The sequence below is a fragment of the Myodes glareolus genome, chromosome 1 (genome assembly GCF_982192425.1).
Source record: "Myodes glareolus chromosome 1, mMyoGla1.1, whole genome shotgun sequence".
Lineage (NCBI taxonomy): Eukaryota > Metazoa > Chordata > Mammalia > Rodentia > Cricetidae > Myodes > Myodes glareolus.
In genome coordinates, this window is record NC_142026.1 from 61,480,321 (window position 1) to 61,504,781 (window position 24,461).

Here is a 24,461-nt window from a genome sequence, read left to right on the forward strand (position 1 = left end):
TGTGAGGCACATGTGGAGATTTTTAAACTGAAGGCTGCATGGCTGCCTTTGAGTGGCTGGAGCCACTTGGGTAGGAGGAATTGTTTACTATGATGGAAAGGACCAGAGAGGCTCTTTATTCCTGTAATCCCTCCTCTCTTAGAGGACTATAAACAGCTCTTTCCAGGCACCTCAGGGCTTGGCTTGTTGCTTGCACGTATACTTTGTTAATAAATGTGCAATGCATTTAGCTAATTCCTAGACAATTACGTCAGAGAGCTACTGTACACTACTTAGCAGAAGGCTCACTCTGGCCCCTCATCCAGCAGTTGTCTTCTACCTGTGAGGAAGACATTGTCTAGGTGGTATCAGGTAGGGTTGTATCTCAGTGTAGAGCATTTGCCTAGTGCGTGCAAGACCCTAGTAGCCATCCTAAGCATAGCAAAACCAGAAAAAAACAAAATACAGAAAACCCCACAAAGTAGCATTAGTGATATGTGATATTTTATTACGAACATAGGGGAAATTTACAAATACCTCTGATTTGGCTTTAGCCAGGCAAATTTGAATTAACCCAGAGTGGAAAATATACACAGGCTGGAAGTCCCTGAGAGAAATCCCTGAGTACAAGAACTACAAAATGGACGGTCGGTGGTGGCGCACGCACATAGTTAGTCCCAGCACTCAGGAGGCAGAGGTAGGCAGATCTCTGTGAGTTTGAGGCTAGCCTGGTCTACAAGAGCTAGTTAAAGGACAGGCTCCAAAGCTACAGAGAAACCCTGTCTCAAAAACCAAAACCAAAACAAAACAAACCAAAACAAAAAAACCACAAAACTCCAGAATAACTGTCTTGGAAGGCCTGTTAGACACGGCATGAGAACAAACACATTATCCAATAAAACCCTTGATCAACGGGCACAGAGTGGGTGTACGTCTTGAACAGAGGATCCCTGAGAACACGTTGGCCTTTCCTTCTCCTGTTGCTGGGATTCATCCCAGGTGGGAAAAGTAGGTTTCTGAGGCTGTTGAAAGCCCAGGGCTGGGGAAGAGCACCCTGCTAGTATCCCACATTCCCAGTGGAACAGCAGTGCCGAGCTCTCTAGCCTGTAAACAATGCCTTCAGCTTTAAGGGCACAATTCATGTGGACCAAACACTAGCAGAGGCCAAGGTTTCCTGAGAGTGCAGGGCAGTCAGGGAATGCACAAGCTGCTGAGTCTGGTGGCCTGCCCTGTAATCTCAGCAGGTAGGAGATTGTAGAAACCATTATTGTGATATTAAAGCCTGTTCAGGCTACATGCTAAAACTCTGTCTCCAAAAAAAGGCAAACAATGCACAGGCAGAAACACTGCGGAAGGGTAGCTGGAGGCTGGTCCTGGATCTCCAGAAGCTGGGTGGGAATGAGGAAAGTCTGTTGTTAGTTGTTGAAACCGAGGAGAGTTTTTGTTAGAGTTTAAAGGCAAAACAGCAAGGCAGACAAGCTGGAAATCTCAGCATCAGCCTGGAGAGGGGTTGGAATGGAGGAGGAATGGCTGGTCTTTGATTCAGGTAAGAGTTCAGCTGGCGGCCTGCACAGGGTAGGGGCTGGAGAGCTACAGGGAGAAAGCAAGGAAGCCCAAAGTGTCAGAGAAATATTGTGTAGGCTCTGCCCAGTGCCCAACAATACAGGTGAAGACATGGAGAAAGGAAATGTCAGGCTTTTCTGAGGAATTCAGGGAAGTAGGAGGCTTAGGTCAACACTAGGCAGGGGTTCTGCAACTGATTTGCTTTGCTATTCATTTATCTATTTTTGGTTTGGAACTCTTGATCAAAAGGGCTTGAGAGGCCTTTTGATCCTGGCCAAGGGAGCCAGAGGTACAGTGGCTTCTTGCCCCTAAGGCAGACCTATCAGCTCACACACTGAGTCAAGTCAGCAGTCACAAAAATTCAAGTAGTGGGTTGTCTTACAGAGAAGAAAACTCCAGTACCTCCAAACGTGGCTTCTTTTTAAACAATGTCAGTGCTCCACGTAGGGTATCTTTCTCTTCTGTTTTCAGTTTCCAGGAGACTGTCAGTTCACCAGCCCTGCCTTCTGGACTCCTTCCTGGTAGAGGCTAGAGGTGCTGTCTTTGCACCTGCACTCTGCGTTAGCAGTGGCTGTGGATGCTGCCAAAGAGCTTTGCTAGCTGCTCTGAGTGGGTTTTCTGGAGGAGGCTCAGAGGTGAGCTCAGGTGTAAATGCACAACATAAAGAGACGCTTATGCCACAGCCGGGCAAGCATGACAGCTGTCAGTGTGGAGATTTCCTGAGACCTCTGGCTAGGACTTGATCTTCCCATGTACGATAGCTTCACATTGAGCTTTAAAGACACAGGAATGCCCATTTCCTGCTTGTCCTTTGTTTTTTGGTATAAGCACTTAGGTGACATCCAAGGTTATGGGAATTCAAGTCAGACTGTGCTAGGACAGGACTGAATGTGCTCTAAACAGGGCAATTTAAGACAAGCCATGTCTGGGGAGTGAAGGGTGGGCAGCTTTGATGCCCTTTTCTCAGTCCAATTTCAATTCTAAGAAAGGTTGAGTTTCCCCTAGGCTCCAGAATACATTGTTTCTTCTATTAATACTGAAGAAGAAGCTTCTGCCTGAAGCTGTGTGTGTGTGTGTGTGTGTGTGTGTGTGTGTGTGCATGTGTACATGTGTTTCCACATCTCATGGTACAGAGATCTCCTAGTGAAGGAGAGAATCTGGAAATGCATCATTGATGTAGCCAGCATGATAGGCCATGATCACTGCTTTTTTACTTCTGAATAAATTGTTTCTGTGGATCTTGGAGATGGGGAGGCTGAAGTTGGTGGTTTGGGTGACTGGCCGTTGATGTTCAGAACGGTGTATGCCACTTCATTCACCTAAAAGTATGAGTGTTGGTCAGTGACACCAATCCCACAGGTCAGAACCTTACCTTGCTGGTGATCTAGCACCACTGTGCTGTGGCCTCTGTGCCGGGTGAGCCATGGGAGAGGACACCCGTCACTCACTGTCTGATGTGTGGTCACTAGAGGAGCCAGGTTGAGGAGGAGGTGAGAGAGCCATGGGGACAGAGCTGGAATCAACAGTGACATCCAGATGGGCCACAGAACAGTGCATGAGGATGTGGACCATCCTGACCGCCACTGCTCTTTGTTGGGAAGTGACAGCAAAGTGTGTTTACGGGACGGGGGTAGTTGTGAAGTCACTTAGCTTGCCTGCTGCTTACGAGTGTGTTCAACCTGTGAGAGTTCACACTGTGAAAGTGTCCTTATGATTTAAAGCACTCTTCAGTTTAAGCGTGTACTCGGTTGAAAGGTTGCAATGATAAAATTTTGGTAAAATTGTTATACAAGGAAGAAACAAGGTCTCAGACCCATTAGAACGGAATCCATCCTTTTTATGGTCAGAGCAGGTTCAGATCAGAAGAGAAAAATGCATTGTTGTCTCTGTGTGCACAGTGCTGTGCATGTATCAACTTGTTTATTCCCTTGAGTCTCTTTTCTGAGGTGGGCAGAATGCCCATTTCACAGGTGACAAGACCGAGGATCAAAACATTCAAGTTCCTTGTCAAGGGCCACAGAATACTAGGAATCATGTTCAGGAATTAAGCACAGGGTGGGGATTTTTCCAAACACACACTCTTGCATTAGATTCTTGGGGCTCATTAATCCAATCTCTCTTTGCTGCAGCACTAAGGAATGCAAACCCAAGCTGAATTTCACAGTTATGTCTCCAAGAATACCTCATTCTCAGCCTGGTGTGGTGGCACACATTTGTCATCCCAGCACATGAGAGGCTAAGGCAGGAGGATGGTCACGAGTTCAAGGCCAGCCTGGGTTACATAGTTCAAGGGTAGCCATGGCTGTTCAGTGAGACCCTCTCTCAACAAACAAGCACACAAACCTAAACAATACAGACAGCGCACATTCTTCAGAGACATTTCCATGAGCAAACAGTCAGTGAAAGTGGCAGTGCTTACCTTGTTAGGAGAGTTGTCAGAGGGGCCCAGATCTAGGGGAGCAAGAGAGAGTTGTCAGTGCACAGAAGTGCAAAGCTGACTTAAGGTGTCCTGACTTTTGGCAGGTGGCAGGGGTTGCAGGGGGAGGTGGCCATGGTCAGTTCAGGAATTAGCTTCCCTCAGAGGTTGCTCAGATCCACTGTGTTAGTATTATAGGAGGAGCAGGATAGAGCCATCTGTTTCCAAGATGCCCAGAGGTGAAGGGCTTGTCTCAAGTCCTGGCTAGAGTAGTCTGTGAAGCTGGACCATCTCAGCTAGCCACCTTGAAATTGTCCTGAACAGTTTGCAGTTCAAAGCTGATCTTTGGGTGTTGTTTGTCACTTAATGGCATTATCATAGTTCAGGTGGAATCATTGTGGTGGGGCCCCACCTTCCTCTTGGAGGCTTCAAAGGTCACTGTTAGGCAGTCATGATTAACTGAAGAAAACTTAAAGATTTTGAAGGTTATATGAAGAAGAATTTAATGAGTTTAAAGGACCATAATTTGTTATATACATTCAGAGTTCAAAAACTTAATTCCTAGTTACCTGACAGAGACTCATGCCCTAAATCATGTACAAGAATGTAGAAGTCTTTTTCTAGAATTAGTATTCTATATGACCATTAACATCATTGATAAAATGTTTAAAATACACATATATAATTTTTAAAATTTTCAGATATTTATATCTATCTTAAGTTTAAATAGTCAATATAAAACCAAAGAATTATGAGATTAGTGGCAATAGAACATAGTCCCTTAATTTTGTGTTTTCTTCTGTCCCACATCAGGTGGCTCTTCTGACATGAGACAGAGATTTGGAAATTTTCCTTAAAACAAGCTTGCATGGGTTTAGAGAAGTAGAGAACTCCAAGCCCAAAGTCAGCTTTAATATTTAATTAGACTGGTACTACAAAAAGACCATTTACATTAAATGTTTGTAGAGAATAGCAGAAACAAACATTTGAGAAGATTTGTGAAATTTTTCCTGTTGTACATATGATATACCTGTCGGCCAATTTACTCTCTCTGTCTCTTTTTTTTAAAGACTAGTCAAGTGCAGTAGTGAGAAGGGGGGAAAGTGTAGAACAGGAGTTCAATCTGTAACTGACTGTGAACAATCAATTGAGATAACTCACTACCTTCGGACCAGCCCGGCCAATTTACTCTTTATGTTGGGATTTTTTTTCTGGAATTTTTATCCTTTTTGCTCGGTTGCTTCAGTTGTTCAAGTTGTCCGTTTGTCTTGTTATTCTTTTCCAGGTTGTCTTTATTCTCCTGGAAAGACAAAAACAAAATCCTGCCCCAACCATAACTTTGGGGAGTTCTACTTTTGGCAAGTTATATCTGATCAAATGAAAAGCATTTGCTAGTTTTATAAGTTAGTTTAGATTGAATGATCACGCTGGTTGATGGACTATTACCACTTCTAATCAAGAGGTCTGTCTTGTTCAAATCAAATCTTTATCAATTTTAATGATATCCATAGCCTTTCTTCTCTTGTAGAAACAAAACCAAAACCTCTTCTCCAATGTAACACATATCCTGGTTTGCATTCTGAGGTTAACACATCTTTAAAGTATAGAGGCTGATTTAATTCAGTAGTTTTTTTCTATTATACAATGTCTTTCTGCAACTGTCATTCCTTTCTCATTAGCATTTAGAAAATTTAAAGTTCATAAATCTTTTCAACAAAAACCAGGAGTCACATAGCGGCGTAAAACCTGAAAGATCAGGAGAGCAGGCGTAGTTGCTTCATTCCTCTTGTGTCCCCCCAATCCCAAAGGGGTGAGAGCCTGTCTCTGCCCCACCTTATCACCTCCCGTTCCTCTCTGTACAGACCTCCAGACCTCTATGGTTAACTAATGGCTAGCTCTGCCCTCTGACTGCAAACAAGCTTTTTTTTTGTCAGATCACAAACAAAATATCACACAACACATGACAGTAAGACTCGGAGAACACAAGAGAGGAAAGATCAACCTACCTGCAGATTATTCCTGAAGTAAAGGAAATACATGAGGGCTACGATCAGATTCACCAAAGTCATGGCTACAATCACGATGCCAGCGGTGGCACCTCTTGAAAGGCCAGAACTTCTTTGTTTTGATTTAACTGTCAGGGAAGGAAACGACAAGAAGGAATGAAATAAAATGTTTTCTGGTGGTCTGCCCAGGGAATTCTTAGCCTGAGATGATTTCTGTTCACCCTCTTGGGAAATGTGTTTTCTGTGGGAAGGTGAAATATGAGTTGAAGTGAGGGTCTCTTAGCAAATGTCTTTCCACCCTCACTGTGTTTCTAAGTTGGTTTTCATCTTGTTCTCGGGGTCTCAGCTGTGGCAGTCGTGAATAAGTGGTCTCTTGTGGCCGTGATCTAAGCGACAGAGGCCAGGCTAGTGACTCTCAATGTACCAGCTCCTCTCCACAGAGACCATGGTTTCTGCAGGGTTAGGAAGGCCAGGCAGACTCTGTAAGACCCTGTCCCTCTGCTTGGTGACTGTGGGGAACTCAGGCTCAACCTTGCAGAAACTCTGCTGGAACTGCACCGCAATCTAAGACATGCCTCCTTCTCTGCCTTCTCAGGGATCATAGCTGCATGTGGCCCGAGGGCTATCTCAGGCTCACCTCACAAGTGTATCCCCAACTAATGCCTTGCTCATCTGAGCCCATCATGGCCACATCTTGGAGGATTGAAGCTGCAGGGCGATTGGTAAAGAAAAGTCCCCAGACTATCTTGATACAAAATATATAGCTTTAATAAACAGAAGTAAGACTTACAACAGCTTACACCAGAATCCAACCGATCTGTCCGGACACAGGAGCCAGGCGAAAAGACGGCTAGCGGAGCGCGTTTGCAAGGTTTATAGGCAGGCTTTTGCCTGAGGGTGGCACGCCCCGAAAACAGAATATAATTGGCTGAACTCCCCTATCAGAGGATGAAAACTTACTAGGTTTGGAATTTTACATCTGACACCCCCTCCTTTTTTCCATCCCATATTTATTTAATAACCATGCTATAGGGGTTTCACTTCTTGGATAACATGGGACTCCCCACATCCCTTATGTAATAAAACCTTCCTCACCTCTTTACCCCTTGTTGTAGCCATCTGAGGCTCCACCCTCACCAGTCGACTCAGCGTGATTATTAATGCTAACGTTGGCCATTGTGGTATGGCATTTATGATGTGACTGGCCCTGTATTGGTATCTGGTTTCATCTATATGATGAGTCTGTCTCACAGAAATTATTTCCATTTAAAGGATGAAAAAACTGAGGCTTAAAGTGTTTTGTAAACAGTACTTGAATCTGTATGGTTGATTAGAGACAGACCTGGCTACCTGACTTCACGGCCAACACGAGTGCTAGGAATAATTGCAGCTAGCATTGATTTTGCTTCGTGTGTGTGTGTGATATTTTTTTCCAAAAAGGTTATTGAGTTTTTAAAACCTACTATGAGGCAGGTGAAGGATGTGATGTAACCTAGAACCCTAGCATCAGAGGCTGAGGTAGGAGGATTGTAGTTTGAGGTGTGTCTGGGTCATATAATAAGATCCTTGCCTCCCTAAAAGCTCCCCCAAGCTAGTGGTGGGAGGGAAATAAAGGCTAGAATGAAGATGAACAAACAGATCAGAGTAACAGTAGAGAAAGCCAATGCACTGAATGTTGGCTACTTAAAATTAACTCCACCAAAGAGATAAAAGACTTGCACCCAGAAAATTACCAAATAAGAGATGAAAGAAGACAAGGAATAAAAGCCAGTGGAGTTGATGGGTGGGAAAACTTCATCTCATTTTTGCTGTTTTGCGGTGCTGGGGATCGAACCCTGGGCCTTGTGCATGGTGAACAATGCTCTACCGTTGAGCTGTATTCCAAGCTATGCCTTTTAATTTTGATTTTGAAACAGGATGTCACTAAATTAATCAGGCTGGCCTTGAATTGGCTATGTTAGACACCCTTAGAGCTATGGTACCCTTGCCTCAGTTTCTTGAGTGACTGTAATTACAAGTATGAATCATCTTGCCTGAAAGCCTTTTTTTAAGTAAATGATAATATTAGTGAAAGTAGTCTATCAGTTCTATGCACATCAGATCAAATCCCAGTGGCATCTTGTACAGAAATAGAAAATCCATTCTAGTTCTCCTGGAACTCAATACATAGACCATGCTGACCTCAAACTCTCAGAGAGCTACCTGCCTCTACCCCCACCCCCCGCCAAGAGTTGGAGTTAGAGGTGAGTGCCTTAAAAGTATCTTGACAAGAAAGAATAAAATCGCAGGACATCCTTAGTGATTTCAAAATTTTAGTACAAAGCTGCAATAATCAAAACAAATAAAATAAAGGCAGACATACAGATCAGTGAAGTAGAATTGGAAAGCCCAGAACTGCTTATGCACACTGGCCAATGATTAGATTAAAGACTAGTTGTTACTATGAATGTGTTTATGGGGCACAGTTTTTGCACATATATTATAATGTGTTGTTAGTCCCAAGCATTTAGCACATCCGTCACTTCATTTGCCATTTTCACGTTTGTTAAGGACATTCGTCTCTCCTGGCTCCTTTGAATTGGTCAGTGTCACACAGGGTTGTCCTGCTGAGTTACAGAACTTGGAAGACGTTCTCATTGTCCAACTGCACCTCTGTGACCAGATGAGTTTTGACCAGGCTGCTAAGGTTGTTCAATGATGGAAGAATGATCTTTTAAACAAGAGATGTTGGGGAAATAAGATATCCAGGCAAAAGAGTGAAGTTAAGCCTTCAGCTAACATCATATAAAAGTCAACTCTAAATGGGTCAAAGACCTAAAATGGATCAGACCTGAAAACGACGAGACTTTTAGAGACACGGTGAAAGCGTCTTGAAACTGGGCTTGGCCTGGTTTCTTTGTTATGATGCCAGATGCATAGAAAACAACAAAATAGATAAATTGGATTTTAGCAAAACTGAAAAGGTATGTGCATCAGATGATGTTATCAGTCATGTGACCCAGCAGGTCTTTGCGGCATTTTTCACAATAATCAAGGCCACTCCACCAACCACACCGAGTATCTGCTTCCAAGTGTTACACATAAATAAATGTACAAACAAATTTTGTAAGGTGAAATGCCTTAGCAGGTAAGGCATTGCTCACCCACCTTAGCTCAGTTCTCAGTCCCCAGAGAATTGGCCTCCATGATTCACCTTCTGACCTCCACACATGGGCGTAGAACATGCACACAAAATTAATAAATATACAAATGTAGCACAAATCAATACAGGTCCTCGCTATCTGTGGATTTTACATTTATGGAACAAACAAACTTTGGAAGTAAGCTATTTGGAAACAATATATCTACAGTGAAAAGTGTATTGTTTCCTCCTGTTCTTGTCCCTAACTGAACACATTATTGTCTGAAGTATTTATATTAGGAGTAAGAAATAACCTAAAGAAGATTTGAATGTATTGGAGGTGTGTAGAGTAACATGAATATTTTACAACGTTCTGAGGGTCGACTGTGTGCTTGACTCAGACCCTAAACTCTCAATAATTTTGCATTTCTATTGCTATATTAACACTACTGCTGCTGCTGTTGTTGTTATATCAGGGACTTATAATTTAACCTGGGCTGACCTTGTGCTTCTATTCCTCCTGCTTTATTCTCTCTCTCTCTGTCTCTGTTTTTCTCTCTCTCTATCTCTCTCTCTCTCTCTCTCTCTCTCTCTCTCTCTCTCTGTCTCTCTCTCTCTCTCTCTCTCTCTCTCTCTCTCGACAGGGTCTCACTATGGAGCCCTGGCTAACCTGGAACTCACTACAAAGACCAGGGAGGTTGGGAACTCACAGACATCCACCTGTCTCTGCCTCTGGTGTGCTGGCTGGGGTTCAAGGTGTGCAGCATCATGCTCAGCTTGTGTGATGTTTATAACAAGATTAACATGCATTCATCACTAAGCTGACTGCAATTGAATCTTTAGCCATGTTTTTCTTCTGGTGAATTTTGCCCATTTTGTACACTGCTGATAAAGAAATTGCCCCACTCCCAACACTATGGAGTAATAAGGGACAGAAGGTCACTCACTTATGTCCAACTGGATGGGGTCACTTCTCTTGATACTGACTGGATTGGAGACCTCACACTGGTACTTCCCAGAATCCTCCCTCCTGACAGGAAATATGCGGAGGGTGCTGTTGTTCCAGGGCATCTTCATACTGTCTGTGAGCCCCAGACTCTGGCCATTGAAGAGCCAACGGATGGAGGTTCCAGTGTTATTAGAGAAGCAGGTCAGGAACACATACTCCTTTTCTTTGACTTTGGTGTTGCTGACTTGGATGGAGGGTGCAGTCACTGGCTCTGTGGATAAACAGTGGAGGGGACAGCTGAGAGTCCTTCATCCTCAGAGACCTCAGCCAGCTCACAGGGCCCACAGAATGACATGGCCCTCTGGAAGATCTCATGTTTGGGTGCAAGATACAATCTGTAAAGAGAGAGCTGAACCTTCCTCCTACCCAGACCCCCACATTGGCCCTTGACTCAGGGTATGTGTGCAGGTTCCACACTTAAAGCCTCTTCAGCCCAAATGACCACAAATGTCATGTTGGGCAGAATGTTTTCCCCATTGATTTTTGTGCAAATTCTTGCTCACATTTTCTGTGAGTGTGAACAGTCAGGTCCCTTCATTATAAAACTGCCTTCTGTTTCTTTTTCATTAACTAATGTGTTATAGGGTTCAGATGGCCTGGTTAATCTCAGAGGAGTTAAAGCCTAGACCTCAGAACTGGAAGAAATCCCAAACTAAAGGGTTCCTGTTTGAAGAAACGTTTAATTTCCTGCCCCATGGAGATGGATAAATACCACAGAGAGGATGGGAGTGATCACAGTGTTGACCGCAGTCTGCCATTTTAATCCTCCATACTGTTTTTTTGTTTTTGTTGTTGTTTGTTTTTGTTTTGTATTGTTTTGTTTTTGAGACAGGATTTCACTTTTCAGTTTTGGCGAGTCTGGAACTTGCTATGTAGACCAGACCGGCCTCAAACTCATACTATCTTCCTGCCTTTCCCTCCTTACTGCTGGCCTTAAAGGCACACACCACCACACTCAGCCGACATCTGTTTTTAATCCTTGACAAGAGTAAGGGAAAGAGCATCATCAAGTTGTCAGTGACATGGTTTACCCCGAGTCAGAACAGGGCTCCCAGGTGCCTTCACCACTCTTCCCCTCCCATGGAGTCAGAGCTCAGCCAGTCACCCCTGAGACAGGAGCAGAGCTGGGAGCAGAGCTCTGAACTGCTGGTCCCCATCTGTGGGGAGGGAGTTTTCTCCTCACATTTGGAGAAAAAGAATGTGAGCACAGTTGAAAGCCCTGGGTGTTCCTCTAAGTGATGGAGGTCATAAGAAGAAAATGGAGGGATAGGAAGGCCTATGTTAGTGACAGAAAGAAATCTTGACCTTAAGGCTTTTTGTTCCCTGGGAAGTCCCTCTTACAACCTGAGGTTTCCAAGGCTGGGAGAAGCTTCTCCTCACACTCCAAGCTCCATCCCTATCAGTCAGGAGAAGTCAGAGCCTTAGGAGAAGATCAGACATAGGGATGAAGCAGGACGCTCAGAGGAGAATAGAGTTTTGCTTGTTTCCATTACATTGGTTGGAAATTAAATTCTTCTGCATCTTCTCAGAAAGCCAAAAGACTCCACTCCAAACCTGGCGCTGATATTTCAGAGATCCACTTACCAAGGACTTCAATGTTCTTGACTGTGGTCCTATTGAGGCCAGTGGCAGGGTTATAGACGAAGCAGGTGTAAGGTCCGCTATCTTTAGTGGTGATTTTGGGGATAATGAGCTCTTGGGAGGATGTCTGGAACTCTCCATTGATAAACCAAGAGTACTGTGGAGGAGGGTGAGAGACTGTTTGGCAGAATATTTGAAGGGTTGTCCTTGAACGGTAATGAGTATTTGAGGGGGATATGATCGGGATATCTGGACCATCTGGAACAAACAGAATAAAGTCACATGTGATGTCAGCAGAGGGAAGGGCAATCCTGGTCTGCATAAGGCCACACTATCTCTCTGAGCTGTGCTATAACCTCAGCTGAGCAGGTCCCACTCAGAGCTGGGGTGCAGATTAGTAGAAGAATATTCATGCAGCAGGCACAAGCCCTGATCCATCTCAAGCACAGCACACAAACATCCCCACTGCACACTCACTGTGCACTGAGCCTGAGTTTGAGCTGTCCCCTGTCTCCATCACCCTGAGCCTCAAACCCATTCCAGCTCAATGCTGGGCCTGGCTGCATGTGCTTGTGCTGGGTCAGGACACCCTGGTCAGCCTAGGGATCTGTGTGGTGGGTCTGTGTCATCAACCCAAGGGGACTGAGTGTCCTAGCTCTAGCCCTTTGTATAGATAGATGTAGCCATGATGAAGCAGACAATACTCACAGAATATGTTCAGAGTCAACGGATCACTTTGGGAGGTGCTTGCTGGGTTCTGGAGTTCACACACATAGGGTCCTGTGTCAGTCCTCACAACACTGAGTAAAGTGAGTGTCCTGTTGTCCTCAGACAGCTTCAGCCTGTCACCTTCTGAGAGGCTTTGGTCATTTATCCTCCACAGGTAGGTTGTATTTTTAGTCTCAGGCTTGCACATCATTTTTACTGAGTCCTTACCCTCTATGGGATTGTTATTGTTGCTTGTGATTCTGGGCTTGGGTAGCTGTGCTGTGTGTGCAGACAACAGAGAGAAGGTTGCTCTGTGTGGTACCTCTGATTCTTGCAAGGGCCTCTTTCAACAGAGATGGTCTCCTATCTCCCCCACAAACCCAGAACCTCAAAGAATCAGGCAGGAACCAAATTACAGGCAGATGGAGTAGCTGGGCACTCAGAGACAATGGGGTCACCTGTGCTGTGTATGGGAGAAGCAAGGGCTTTCCCAGGAGGAAACTGAGCTGCAGTGTGTGGTGATGGACAGACTCGAGACTTGGAATCAGAGACCTCATGTTATCTCCTGGTCCTCACTGACCTATTGCGTGTCTTGGGACACAATGTGCGAGTCCAGCTGCCCTGACCTCCACTGCTCAGTGAGGACCAGCGCCCTCCAAGCCTTTGCTGCTCAGGGCTCTCCTACAGATAGGTCATGATTAGTCTTCCCATTGAGCTTCCCTGAGAACCTGACAGCTTGTCAGAGATTGCACACAGATCAGGATCTGGCTGCCATTGAAGTAGGGTTGGGCCACAGGTGAGACATTCTTGTCAGGAGTTTGATATTAACTTGAATCAGGAATCCCTAAAAGAAGTCTGAGTCTAGGAAATGATCTATAAGACTCAGGGGCACCTAATAAGGTCTCCATGGTGGGGAGGCTGGAGATGTGGCTGTGGACAGATAGCTTGTGCCTCCCAGGGCTGGTGTGACTCTGACTCTAACTGTGTTTCCTGTCTCAGGTTCCCTAGAATACTACACAGGGTAAATGATCGTTGCCATGCCTGCAAGTTAACCTTAAATGTGAGCAATGACCTGACCTTCCACCAAGCAGTTTCTCTTACTATTTGCCTGCAAAAAATAAACCCAGGGCTGGACCCCGGAGGCAGGGAGCTGCCATTTGTACACTTTTCTCCCATCTCTTTAGGGCTCTCCACCTTCCTGTGAGGTCTCAGAAGACCACCAGGACAGCTGGCTGGTTGCCTTTCATACCCCTCCACCTATGCTGAGCACACTGAGTCTCAGGAGGAGATGCCCAGGTGACCTGCCTCAGACATGGCTCTCACAGGCTGACGGCCAGCAGGCTACCAGCCTACAGTCAATCATTGTCCCCTATGAGCTCCAACAGGAGGTCAAATTCCAACCCAGTCTGTAAGCTTCTCAGGATTCCTGGTCTAGCCTGGTGTTCATGTCTCTGTGAAAATTTCATTGTTTTGTCAGCCAGGCCCTGCCTGAGTCCTGAAGGGTCTTTCTCAAGGCCACGTTCATGATGAGCATCTAAGACCCTGGGCAGAGTTACTTCACCCTGTCTTCTCTGAGGGTGGATTCCAGTGAGTGATCCTGATTTCTTTCTTTCCCCTCTCTGTGACATGTACCAAATGTTTGAATTGCAATCTGGGGAACATAACACAGAGTCATCCAGGACTGACTATGTGTGAAGTCGGGTTAGCTCCACCTACAACCCAGAGGGTACAGAGAATTACTTACGGTGTACGTACAACTCCAAGGAGGCCTCCGTGTACTCAGAGATACCCGTTTGCACAACTACCGTGTAGGTTCCTGTATCATTCCGAGTGACGTTAAAGATGTACAAGAAACCATTGGAGGCTATTCTCTCTCTGCCAGTGTATGAATGCCCTGTGTTATTTCTGTGAGGCTTGATTGCTATATATCGTGCAATTTCTTTAGCCGGAATTTTATCTTTACCCCTGTACCAGTAAAAGATTTGGACATCGTTTGGCACATTGAAGACCTGGAAAAGTACGTGCTCCCTATCAGCAACGTGGGGTGGTTGTGAGACCACAATGAGCTGGGCCGTGGTGAGAGAGCTCCAGTAGATCAAAAGTGAGGCTAAGAGGAAAGAGAGAAAAATCTATCAATATTAGGACCTTTGCATTTGGTAGAAATTGAAACCTGAGTGTGTTCAACTCTCAGCCTTGGTGTGTGTATGTCCTATTTGGGGGAGGTCAGCAGCATCACCCCCATTCCTCAGTATACCTGAATCTTTCCATGGAATGAAACTGTCTTCTCGGGTGTCTGCACAGCTCACCCCTCAGTTCCTCAGATCCCTGCTCACACTCAGAATCTTTGGTGAGTGTAGGCATGTCTTCTCTGACCTCCTCCTCTAAAGACTCCAAGCCTTCATTTTCTGACCTTCCCAGCTCTGTTCCTTCTGAAGTTCTTGTCAACCCCACCCCACCTTCTAGATGTCCTTGCTGCTCTGTCTTCCTGCCCAGTAACACTAGGACTCTGGGAGGAGAACTGGTTTGATTTTGGTTTAAACCCCACTGCCTGGAACAGGCTCAGACACCTATGAGCAAACCAGTGTCCCAGCGCCTGGGATTTATTTGAGGATTCCTCAGGGTCGTATGTATGAAATGACCCTGTTTACTGGCCCCAGTTTGAGTTTTACTTGGAGAGGCACCCTGACACAGTTGTGGGAGTCAGTCTTCAGGGTACAGTGGCCAGTGCTGATAAACTTACAGTGGGGAGCCCCTGAGTTTTTCCTCCCCACTTACCAATTCACATTCATTGCGAGCTTCCTGTTGCTCTCAGGCTTCAAGCAGAAGCCAGATGTCTCCTCTCAGACACATTCCCCTCCCAGAAGACCCCATCCAGTCTCTGAGCTCCCCTGCTGTCCACACCCCTGAGGAATGTCTCCTCACCTGCCAGCAGGAGTCCCCTCCAGGGTAGCTGCCCTTTGTGGAGAGGTGCTGAGGAGAGCTCCATGGTCTCTGCTGTGGCCTAGGCTCTTCCTCTGGAGAGGAGGTTTGCCTCTCAGGCTGCTGTTAAGCCTGGCTGCTCTGGTATCTGCTCTGCTTTTATTCTCAGACCTGAGCCCCCTCCCAGAGGAGGACACCTCCTGGAGTCACATGGCCAGGGGTGGAGTCTGTGCGTCAGTGCTGCCTCCCTTCCTTCTATTCCATTCTCTTTCAGTGTTCTAGAACATACTTTGAGCCACAGGCTGAGAAGTGTCCTGTGTCCCGAGAGAACAGCAGCTCACCCCAGGGCCTTGTCCCTGCACTTCCCATAGCCAAGAGTGTATTTCCTTGTGACACAAAACTCCAGCAGAGCCCAGTCTGGCCTGTGATCTCAATGCTCTGGGAAAGTGGGAGTTACTCCAGGGAGGGAGTGGCAGTTATCTCTAGGGGCTGGAAAAGGTCTGAGTGTTGACTGGGGAGGGACCAGATCCATGGTCACTGCTGTCACCAGTCAGGTGTCTGATCCAGGGATACAAGTTATCTCAGGAGTTCACATCCCTGCGTGCAGGAGGAGGTGACCTGTGTGTCCTAGAAAGAGGACTGTGTGCTCCAGCTTCCTATGGAGAGCCCTGGGGAGACACCCCTTCCCCCAGCTGCCTGTGCTGTCTGAATGTGAATCAGGTCTGCCCATGCCCTCCCTGACCCTTCTGGGATGCCTTTGTTCTGCTTGGTGACTGCCCTGTGATCTCCCCATCTTTCCTCATGGGTGGTGCGGGAAGAAGGGGACTACATAGGGTCTCCTTGTAGAGTTGGGTTCTCAGAGACACAGGAAATGATTATGTGAGGGAGCTCCAGGTCTGTTGGAACTGGGATGGAGACAAGGCTGCAAGACATGTTCTGGCTTCAGGGAGCTTCCCTGTTGATTTATGTGGTTTCTTGTCACCCCCTGGAGTCCATGAGGAGCCCTGCAGCTCATGTCTGTGCTGTCACAAGGATGGTAGCCAAGCTCCTAAGATAGTAATGGAGCTGAGCACTGAGTTTTCCAGGGAAGGTCCCAGAGTGCAGCTGCCTTTGAGGACTTAGTTAGATTTTTGTTGGAGACTATAACAGCTGAGACTCACTGCCACTTTGATATGCAATTCCCAGAAGGCTGGTGGTTGAACCCCCTTTCCTGGGTGTGCATTAGCTTTGTGTACATCTTGTTCAGGGACAGGAATATCTAAGTCCTTTGTTCACTCCAAATAGCTTTGTTATGACTTTTAAGTTTTAAAGGGGAGTATATTCATTCACTAACAATAACACATTTATTCATTGAAAAGAATACCAAATCAAACCCTCTTAAGCTTGGGGAATTTCTGGTGTGTTAGCCTTTGAGATTCATGGCCAGCATTCCCAAGAATTTTAAAAAGTTCCCCAATTACTATGGTTTAAACATACTTTGGACAGCCTTCACTCTCTAATTTTTATAGCTGGAATTTTTGTTAAAAGAATAGTGCACCCTAAGTTGGCAGTACTTGTAAGAATTGCATTTTACAGAGACATTTAAATGATGAAACCATACCTTCAAACATGGTCCTCCAGTAAGGTGGCAGCACATGTGGATATTGCTTGTTAAGGGCCTGTTTTACATCTAAACTGTGCATATGTTGAGAGAGCATTCAGAGGACCCACAAAGTACAGCATGTATGTGAACACATTAGGGAGTGTTTTGTCTCTTTAAAATTTCATGTTCTCCTTCCTCAATGTTGTACTGTACCTCTGCACATTTAATTACATGTTTACATGCATACATTATAGGCTAGGATCCACATACAAGAAAGAACATGTGTTTTTTTCCCCCTGAGATCAGGTAATCTCACTTAACTTTATAAATTCTAAGTCATCAACTTTCCTTAAATTTTGAGGCTTCATTTTTTTCTCTAGAGATGAATAATATTTTATTTGTATATGCAGTAGACTTGCATTATGAATTCATCTGACAGACTGGCTCCATCTCCTTGTATATTGAGTAGAGCAGCAGTATTCATGGGGGTGCAAATATCTCTATTCTGGGGTACAGGATCTCTGGGTATATGCCCAGTGAAATAGCTGTGTCATATGGCATTTCTAATGCTGTGAGGGACTCCCACGAGCGTTATAGAATGACTCCATCAATTTGCACCCCCACCAGCAGTGAACTAGTGTTCCTCTTTCTCCACATCCTCTGCAGCACTGCTGTCAGTTATTGTGGTGATATCTTGTTTGTTCTCTAACAAATAAAGCTTGCCTCCAGATCAGAGGGTGGAGCTAGCCACTAGTTAACCATAGAGATCTGGAGGTCTGTACACACAGACAGGAAATGGTATGACTGGGTGGAAAGAAGAATATAAGGTGGGAAGAGACAGGCGCTTACTCTCTTTTTGGTCTGAGGACTTTGTAGAGGTAAGAACTCTCATGTCTGACTGCTTTGCTTCTTTGATTTTTAGCTTTCAGTCCCTAATATCTTACTCTGGGTTTTTATTCTTAAGACCTGTTAGAATTCGTGCTACATCTGGTACCCAATTTTAAGGCATGAATCCACACACAAAAAAGCAATTTGTCTCTGGTTTTGCAGTCACTGGCACATGCTGGAGTTGCACGTGGGGCTCCTGCTGGAGTCAGTGTCCCCCTGATTAGGATTTTCTCTCTTTTTTTTTCTCCAAACTTCTGTGAGATTTATTTGTTGCTGCCTCTCTGCAGGAAACTCCACAGGCCCCAAACTCCAGAGGCACCTGGGGTCCAAACACTGCAGCCCTACAGTATGTCTCTATCTCTTGTATCCCTAATTTCTTTAGGGTATCATCGTCATTATCATTATTACTATTATTATTATTTCATTTGTTTGATGTTTTTATATCCTGACCGACCTCACTTTCTCCTTCCTCCTCTCCCCCCATCTCCTCACCCCTCTTCGCTCCTCCTCCTCCTTTTCTCTTCAGAGAAGTGTAGGCCTCCCTCCCATGAATATCCACCAGCCATGGCATATCAAGTTGCAATAAGACTAAGCACCTCCTTTTCTATTAAGGCTGAACAATGCAACCTGGTAGGAGGAAAGGGTCCCAAAAGCAGGCAGCAAGAGAGTCAGAGACAGCCCCTGATCCATCTGTTAGGAGTCCCACAAGAAAACCAAGCTATACAACTGTCCTATATGGGCAGAGTGCCTTGGTGAGTTCCATGCAGGCTCCCTGGTTGTCAGTTCAGTCTATGTGAGCCCCTGTGAGCCCAGGTTAGTTGGTACTGTGGGTTTTATTGTGGTGTCCTTGATCCCTCTGGCTCCTATGGTCCTTCCTCCCCCTCTTCTGAAAGATTCCCCAATCTCCTCCTAATGTTTGGCTTTCAGGCTCTTCATCTGTTTTCACCAGCTTCTGGTGGACATTTCTCTGATGACAATTGGGCTTGGCACCAATCTATGAGTATAGCAGACTATCATTAGGAATCATTTTTATTGACTGTTTTTTCCAGTCGTCTTTGGTTCTACCCTAGGTCTCTGGGCTCTCCCACCTCTGGTCCTGATACTCCAGGCAGTGTCAAGAATGGGCTCCCTCTCATGGTATGAATCTCAAGCTGGGCTTGGTTGGCCACTCACACAACCACAACACTCCTTGCAGGCAGGACAAACTGTAGGATGATTTTGTAGCTGGGTTGTTGTCCCAACCCCTCCACTTGCTTGATTACAGTAGATGGCTGGTTCAGGCTCTATATCTCCCAGTTGTGAGGAGTCTTAGCGAGGGTCACCCACATAAATTCCTGGGAGTTTCTGTTACTCTAGGTTTCTAACTATTTCCAGAGATGCCACCAGATTTCAGTTGTACTCCCTTCATCTTCCTCCACCTGATCCCTCCTGTTCTCATCCCAACCCTCATTAAGACCCCTCCCACTGTCTATTTCCCTTCCTAGGGAAATCCATGCACCCTCCCCTCCCTTCTTGTTACCTAGACTCTCTGGGTCTGAGGGTTGTAGAATGGTTATCCTTTACTTTACAGTTTATATTCACTTAGGAGTGAGTGCATACCATGTTTGTCTTTCTGCATCTGGGTTACCTCATTCAGATTATCTTTTCTAGTTCCATACATTTGCCTCCAAATTTAATGATGTCATTATTTTTAAATGCTGAATAATACTCCATTGTGTAAATGTACCACAGTTTCTTAATTCATTCTTTGAAGGGCGTCCAGGTTCTTTCCAGTTTCTGGCTATTACAAATAATATTGCTTTGGACATAGTTGAGCAAGTGACTTTGTGGCAGGGTGGGCATGCTTTGGGTTTGTGCCCAAGAGTGGTATAGCTGGGTCTTCAGGTATATTAATTTCCAATTTTCTGAGAAACTGCTTGTAACATGAATAATAAAAGACCAGAGACAGATATTGGGATTCAAGTTGAAAGATCAGAGGAGCAAAACAGCCAACCACTAGAGAGCTCTAACCTCTGTGAAATTTTCAGACTGAAAAGAGAGTAAGTTCATGTCTCATCCTGCCTTATATTTCTCCCTAGTGCTGGTATTAAAGGTGTGCACCACCACCACCTGGCCTCTATAGCTAACTACTGTGACTACTGAGATTAAAAGCATGTGCCACCACTGCCTGGCCTTTGTGAATGAGTGGTGTGGCTAGCTTTGTCCTCTGATCTTTAAGCAAGCTTTATTTGTTAGATCATAAACACAATATCACTACATTTCCCCTTTTGACTAATATAAAAAAGGTTATAACTAATACAAGAAAGACTGAATACAATAAGTACAATGCCTATATACAATAAATAAGGCAATAAATATATCAACATTGTCTAGTCCATTTGCATTTCACAAATTCAGAGAAAACACTCCATATCTATCCTATCTTGATGAGTCCAAAAGGTTGTACCTAATTCACTTTCTATTCTAATTTGCATTATCAAATTATCATTTAATGTCTCTCACCTTTTACACTTTGTACCTCTTTAGGGAGTTTCTTTTCTAAGTTTTGTAAAAAAAGAAAAACTGTAACTGTAACTATCTCATCTTTAACTCTTTCAGTGAATGAGAGGGAAATACTATTAACTGAGTAAGTAGGAAGTGCGAGCAAGCGACTTTCAGAAAATGTGAGAAATGACAAAACAGCTGGCTGCCTGGACAGCCACACATCCATCTTCAGCCTACAGACTTAGAATATTTGACAGACTTTTCTGTGATGCAGGATTTTTGAAGGACTGTCCCATTTTGTCTTGACAAGGTTTTGTCAAGTAACTCACTCTCTTTTGTGTCTTGCTTCTCCAATTAGGATAGCATACTATCAGTAGTCAAAGCTAGGGCACTTTCCTGTCCGGTGGTGCCCAGTGGCACACGCCTTTAATCCCAGCACTCAGGAGGCAGAGGCAGGTGGATCTCTGTGAGTTCGAGGCCAGCCTGGTCTACAAGAGCTAATTCTAGGACAGGCTCTAAAACTACAGCGAAACCCTGTCTTGAAAAACAAAAAAACCCAACAACAACAACAACAACAACAAAAGCAAAAAGAAAGAAAGAAAGACAGACAGACAGACAGACAGACAGACAGACAGACAGACAGAAAGAAAGAAAGAAAGAAAGAAAGAAAGAAAATTCCATGTGGAGTTTCTTCGATGTCCATCATCTTCTCTAAAGTAGATTGGTGCTGCCAGGAGCAGACATGTCTCATTATAATAAAAAAGAGCCTGTTATTAAAACATCTTAAATGCCATATTCTGTAGACTCTGCAGTGTTTGAAGATGACCTGTCTATTTTAAATATATCTCTGTTTGACCTTGAAAACATACCTAATATGATTACAAGTTTAATTGTAATAGGTGACTAATTATTAACCTACATTTCCTTATTATCCAAAACAGTTGGTAATAATAATTTTCAAGAGCCAGAAATTTGTATTACACTGTTAAATTAGCTGTATAAGTGTAAAACCTTGAACAAGATTAGAAATGTATGTACAATATGTTTTAATAAAATTGTCTTAAATTTGTATCAATATACAAAATTTGTGTACAACATACAAAAGTTCAATTTGATGTAAAATATTTAAAACTAGTAGTTGCTTTTTAAAAGTATATTCAATAATATACCTATTTATCTTATCATATCTATATCCTTCCTTTTTTCTTTTCAGGGTAGATTCAATAATTTACCCTTTTATTCAATCATATTTGTATCATCCTTTTTTCTTTTCAAAACAAGGACTCTAAATCTAATCTCCTGTGTTCAACTTTCTTCCTGACCATAACCAATAACAAATTATAACCCAAACCCTTGAACAATGTCAAAATATCCATAACCAATTAAATGACCAAAAGCCACCTACCCCACCTCTTGGGAATGTGTACATCATATTTTTAAATTTACTTCCTGTTGTCTGGTAGTGACAACATTTTTGGGGGATTCTGAAAAGGAAAAGTTGGGTTAATTGTCAAGTCCTGGGAGAAGTAGCTTTATTATTTGTGGTCCAATTTCTGTGTAAGAAAGTTAAAGGCTTGCCTCAAGTCCTGGCTAGAGTAGTCTGTAAGACTTGATCATTTCAGCTAGCCACCTAAAATTTTTTTCTGAACAGTTTGTAGTTCAAAGTCAATCTTTAGATGGTGTTTTTCAGCTTAGTGGTATTGCCATTGTCCTGAAGGAATTGTCATTGTGGAGCCCTACCCTCCTTTTGGAGACTTTCAGAGGTTTCTCTTAGGCATGTTCATGGTTCACTGCAGAAAACTGGTACTAAAACCCAAAATCATGTACAGGAAGGTAGATGAAGCCTTTTTATAGTGTTAGTTAGTATTCTATATGACCATTAATATGATGAAAAGTTTAAAATACATATATTAATCTTATAAATTTTGAGATAACACTTATACCCTAAGAAAAGCTGTTAAAGAGTAAACATGAAACCAAAAATTTATGAGATTAGTAGCAATAAAATAGTCCCTTAATTTTGTCTGTTTTTTTTCTGTCTCATGTGAGTTTGCTCTTCTTATGTGAATCAGAAGTTTTAAATTTTACTTTAACAAGAATGCTTGGATTTAGAGAAGAAGAGAGCCACACTCCAACTTCAAAGCTAGCTTTTATCTTTACTTGGACTGGGACTACACAAAGACCATTTGCATTATGTATTATATGCCTGTAGAGAAAAACAGAAACAAACATTTGGGAAGATTTATAAAATTTTATCCTGCTGGAAATATATACCAATAGGCCAATTTACTCTTTTTCTTGGGACATTTTTTTCTGAATGCTTTATCCTTTATCTTCAGAGGTCTCATTTATCTTTAGAGGTCTTTGGATTCCTTAGCTGGATGCCCTTATTCTCCTGAAAAGACAGAAAGAAAACCCTTCCCCAACTCTAATTTTGGGGATGTTCTCTTTTGTCAAGTTATGTCTGATCAAATGAAAAGCATTTGTTAGTTTTATAAATTAGTTTAGATTAAATGGTCATGCTGTTTGATAAAATACCATCTCTTCTAATTAAGAGGTATCGGTTACTTCAAGTCTTTGAAGAAAGAAATTGAAGAAGATACCAGAAAATGGAAAGATCTCCCATGTTCTTGGATAAGAAGGATCAACACAGTAAAAATGGTATTTCTACCAAAAACCATCTACAGATCTAATGCAATCTCCATCAAAATCCCAACACAATTCCTCACAGACTGAAAGAATAATAATCAACTTCATATGGAAAAACAAAAAATCCAGGATAGCCAAAGCAATCCTGTACAATAAAAGAACTTCCAGAGGCATTACCATCCCTGACGTCAAACTCTATTACAGAGTTACAGTAGTGAAAACAGCTTGGTATTGGCATAAAAACAGAGACTTTGACCAATGGAATTGAATTGAAGACCTGGATACTAATTCACACACCCACACACCTAGGAACATCTGATTTTTGACAAAGAAGTTAAAATTATACAATGGAAGAAAGAAAGCATCTTCAACAAATAGTGCTGACATAGCTGGATGTCAACCTGTAGAAGAATGAAAATAGATCCATATCTATCACCATGCACAAAACTCAAGTCTAAAGACCTCAATATAAACCTGACCACACTGAATCTGATAGAATAGAAAGTGGGAAGTAGTCTTCAAGCATGGGCACAGGAGACCATTTCCTAAATATAACCCCAGTAGCACAGACACTAAGAGCAATAATAAATAAATGGAACCTTTTGAAACTGAGAAGCTTCTGTAAAGCAAAGGACACAGTCAATAAGACAAAATGGCAACCTACTAAATGGAAAAAGATTTTTACCAACCCCACATCAGAGGACTGATCTTCAAAATATATAAAGAACTCAAGAAATTAGATAGTAAAATTCTAAATAACCCAATTAAAAATGGGATACTGAACTTAAACAGAGAATTCTCAACAGAAGATTTTCAAATGGCCAAAAGATACTTAAGGAAATATTCAACTTCCTTCTAGTACTTTCTCTAAGGCTTGGTTTGTGGCTACGTATTGTTTAAATTTGTTTTTGTCCTGGAATATCTTATTTTTTCCATTGATGGTGAAATAAAGTTTTGCTGGGTATAGTAGTCTGGGCTTGCATCCATGGTCTCTTAGTGTCTGCAGCACACCTATCCAAGACCTTCTGGCTTTCATGGTTCCATAGAGAAGTCAGGTGTAATTCTGATAGGTTTAACTTTATATGTTACCTGACCTTTTTCTTTTGCAGCTCTTATTATTCTTTCTTTGTTTTGTATGCTTTGTGTTTTGTAGTATAAGGAGCGGCGGGCTGCATTCCCGGTGCCTGGCTGCTTGGCTAGTTTACACCCGAAATAATTACACGGAAACTGTATTCATTTAAACACTGCCTGGCCCATTATATCTAGCTCCTTATTGGCTAACTCTCATATATTCGTTTAACCCATCTCCATTAATGTGTATTGCCATTTGACTGTGGCTTACTGGCATGAGTCTAACCAGTGTCCATCTTGGAGAGGAGAGCCATGGCATCTGCCACATTGCCTTCTTCCCAGCATTCTGTTCTGTCTATCATGCCCATCTAAGGGCTGCCCTATCAAAAGGCCAAGGCAATTTTCTTTATTCAACCAATGAAAGCAACACATAGAAAGATGACCCTCCTACACCAGTGTTTTGATTATTATATGGTGAGGGGATT

The 24,461-nt window shown here is 43.4% G+C and overlaps 1 protein-coding gene across 2 annotated transcripts; it reads right to left on the reverse strand.

The window, feature by feature from the left end:
- Window positions 1-466: 466 nt before the first annotated feature.
- Window positions 467-15,427, reverse strand: LOC125404555 (cell adhesion molecule CEACAM1-like). 2 transcript variants are annotated; one of them, XR_015738345.1, is made up of 9 exons: window positions 15,306-15,427; window positions 14,128-14,490; window positions 12,384-12,662; window positions 11,679-11,933; window positions 10,033-10,305; window positions 5,965-6,092; window positions 5,123-5,258; window positions 3,962-3,993; window positions 467-2,861 (listed from the first exon to the last, which is right to left on the reverse strand). XR_015738345.1 is itself a non-coding variant. In XM_087907906.1 (8 exons), exons 1-7 carry the CDS (start codon window positions 15,367-15,369, stop codon window positions 5,151-5,153), a joined length of 1,470 nt encoding a protein of 489 aa, XP_087764032.1. In that variant the 5' UTR covers window positions 15,370-15,427; the 3' UTR covers window positions 467-3,993; window positions 5,123-5,150. The 2 variants fall into 2 exon arrangements, 1 of the variants encoding a protein (XP_087764032.1); XM_087907906.1 differs by having other exon boundaries at window positions 467-3,993.
- Window positions 15,428-24,461: the final 9,034 nt, after the last annotated feature.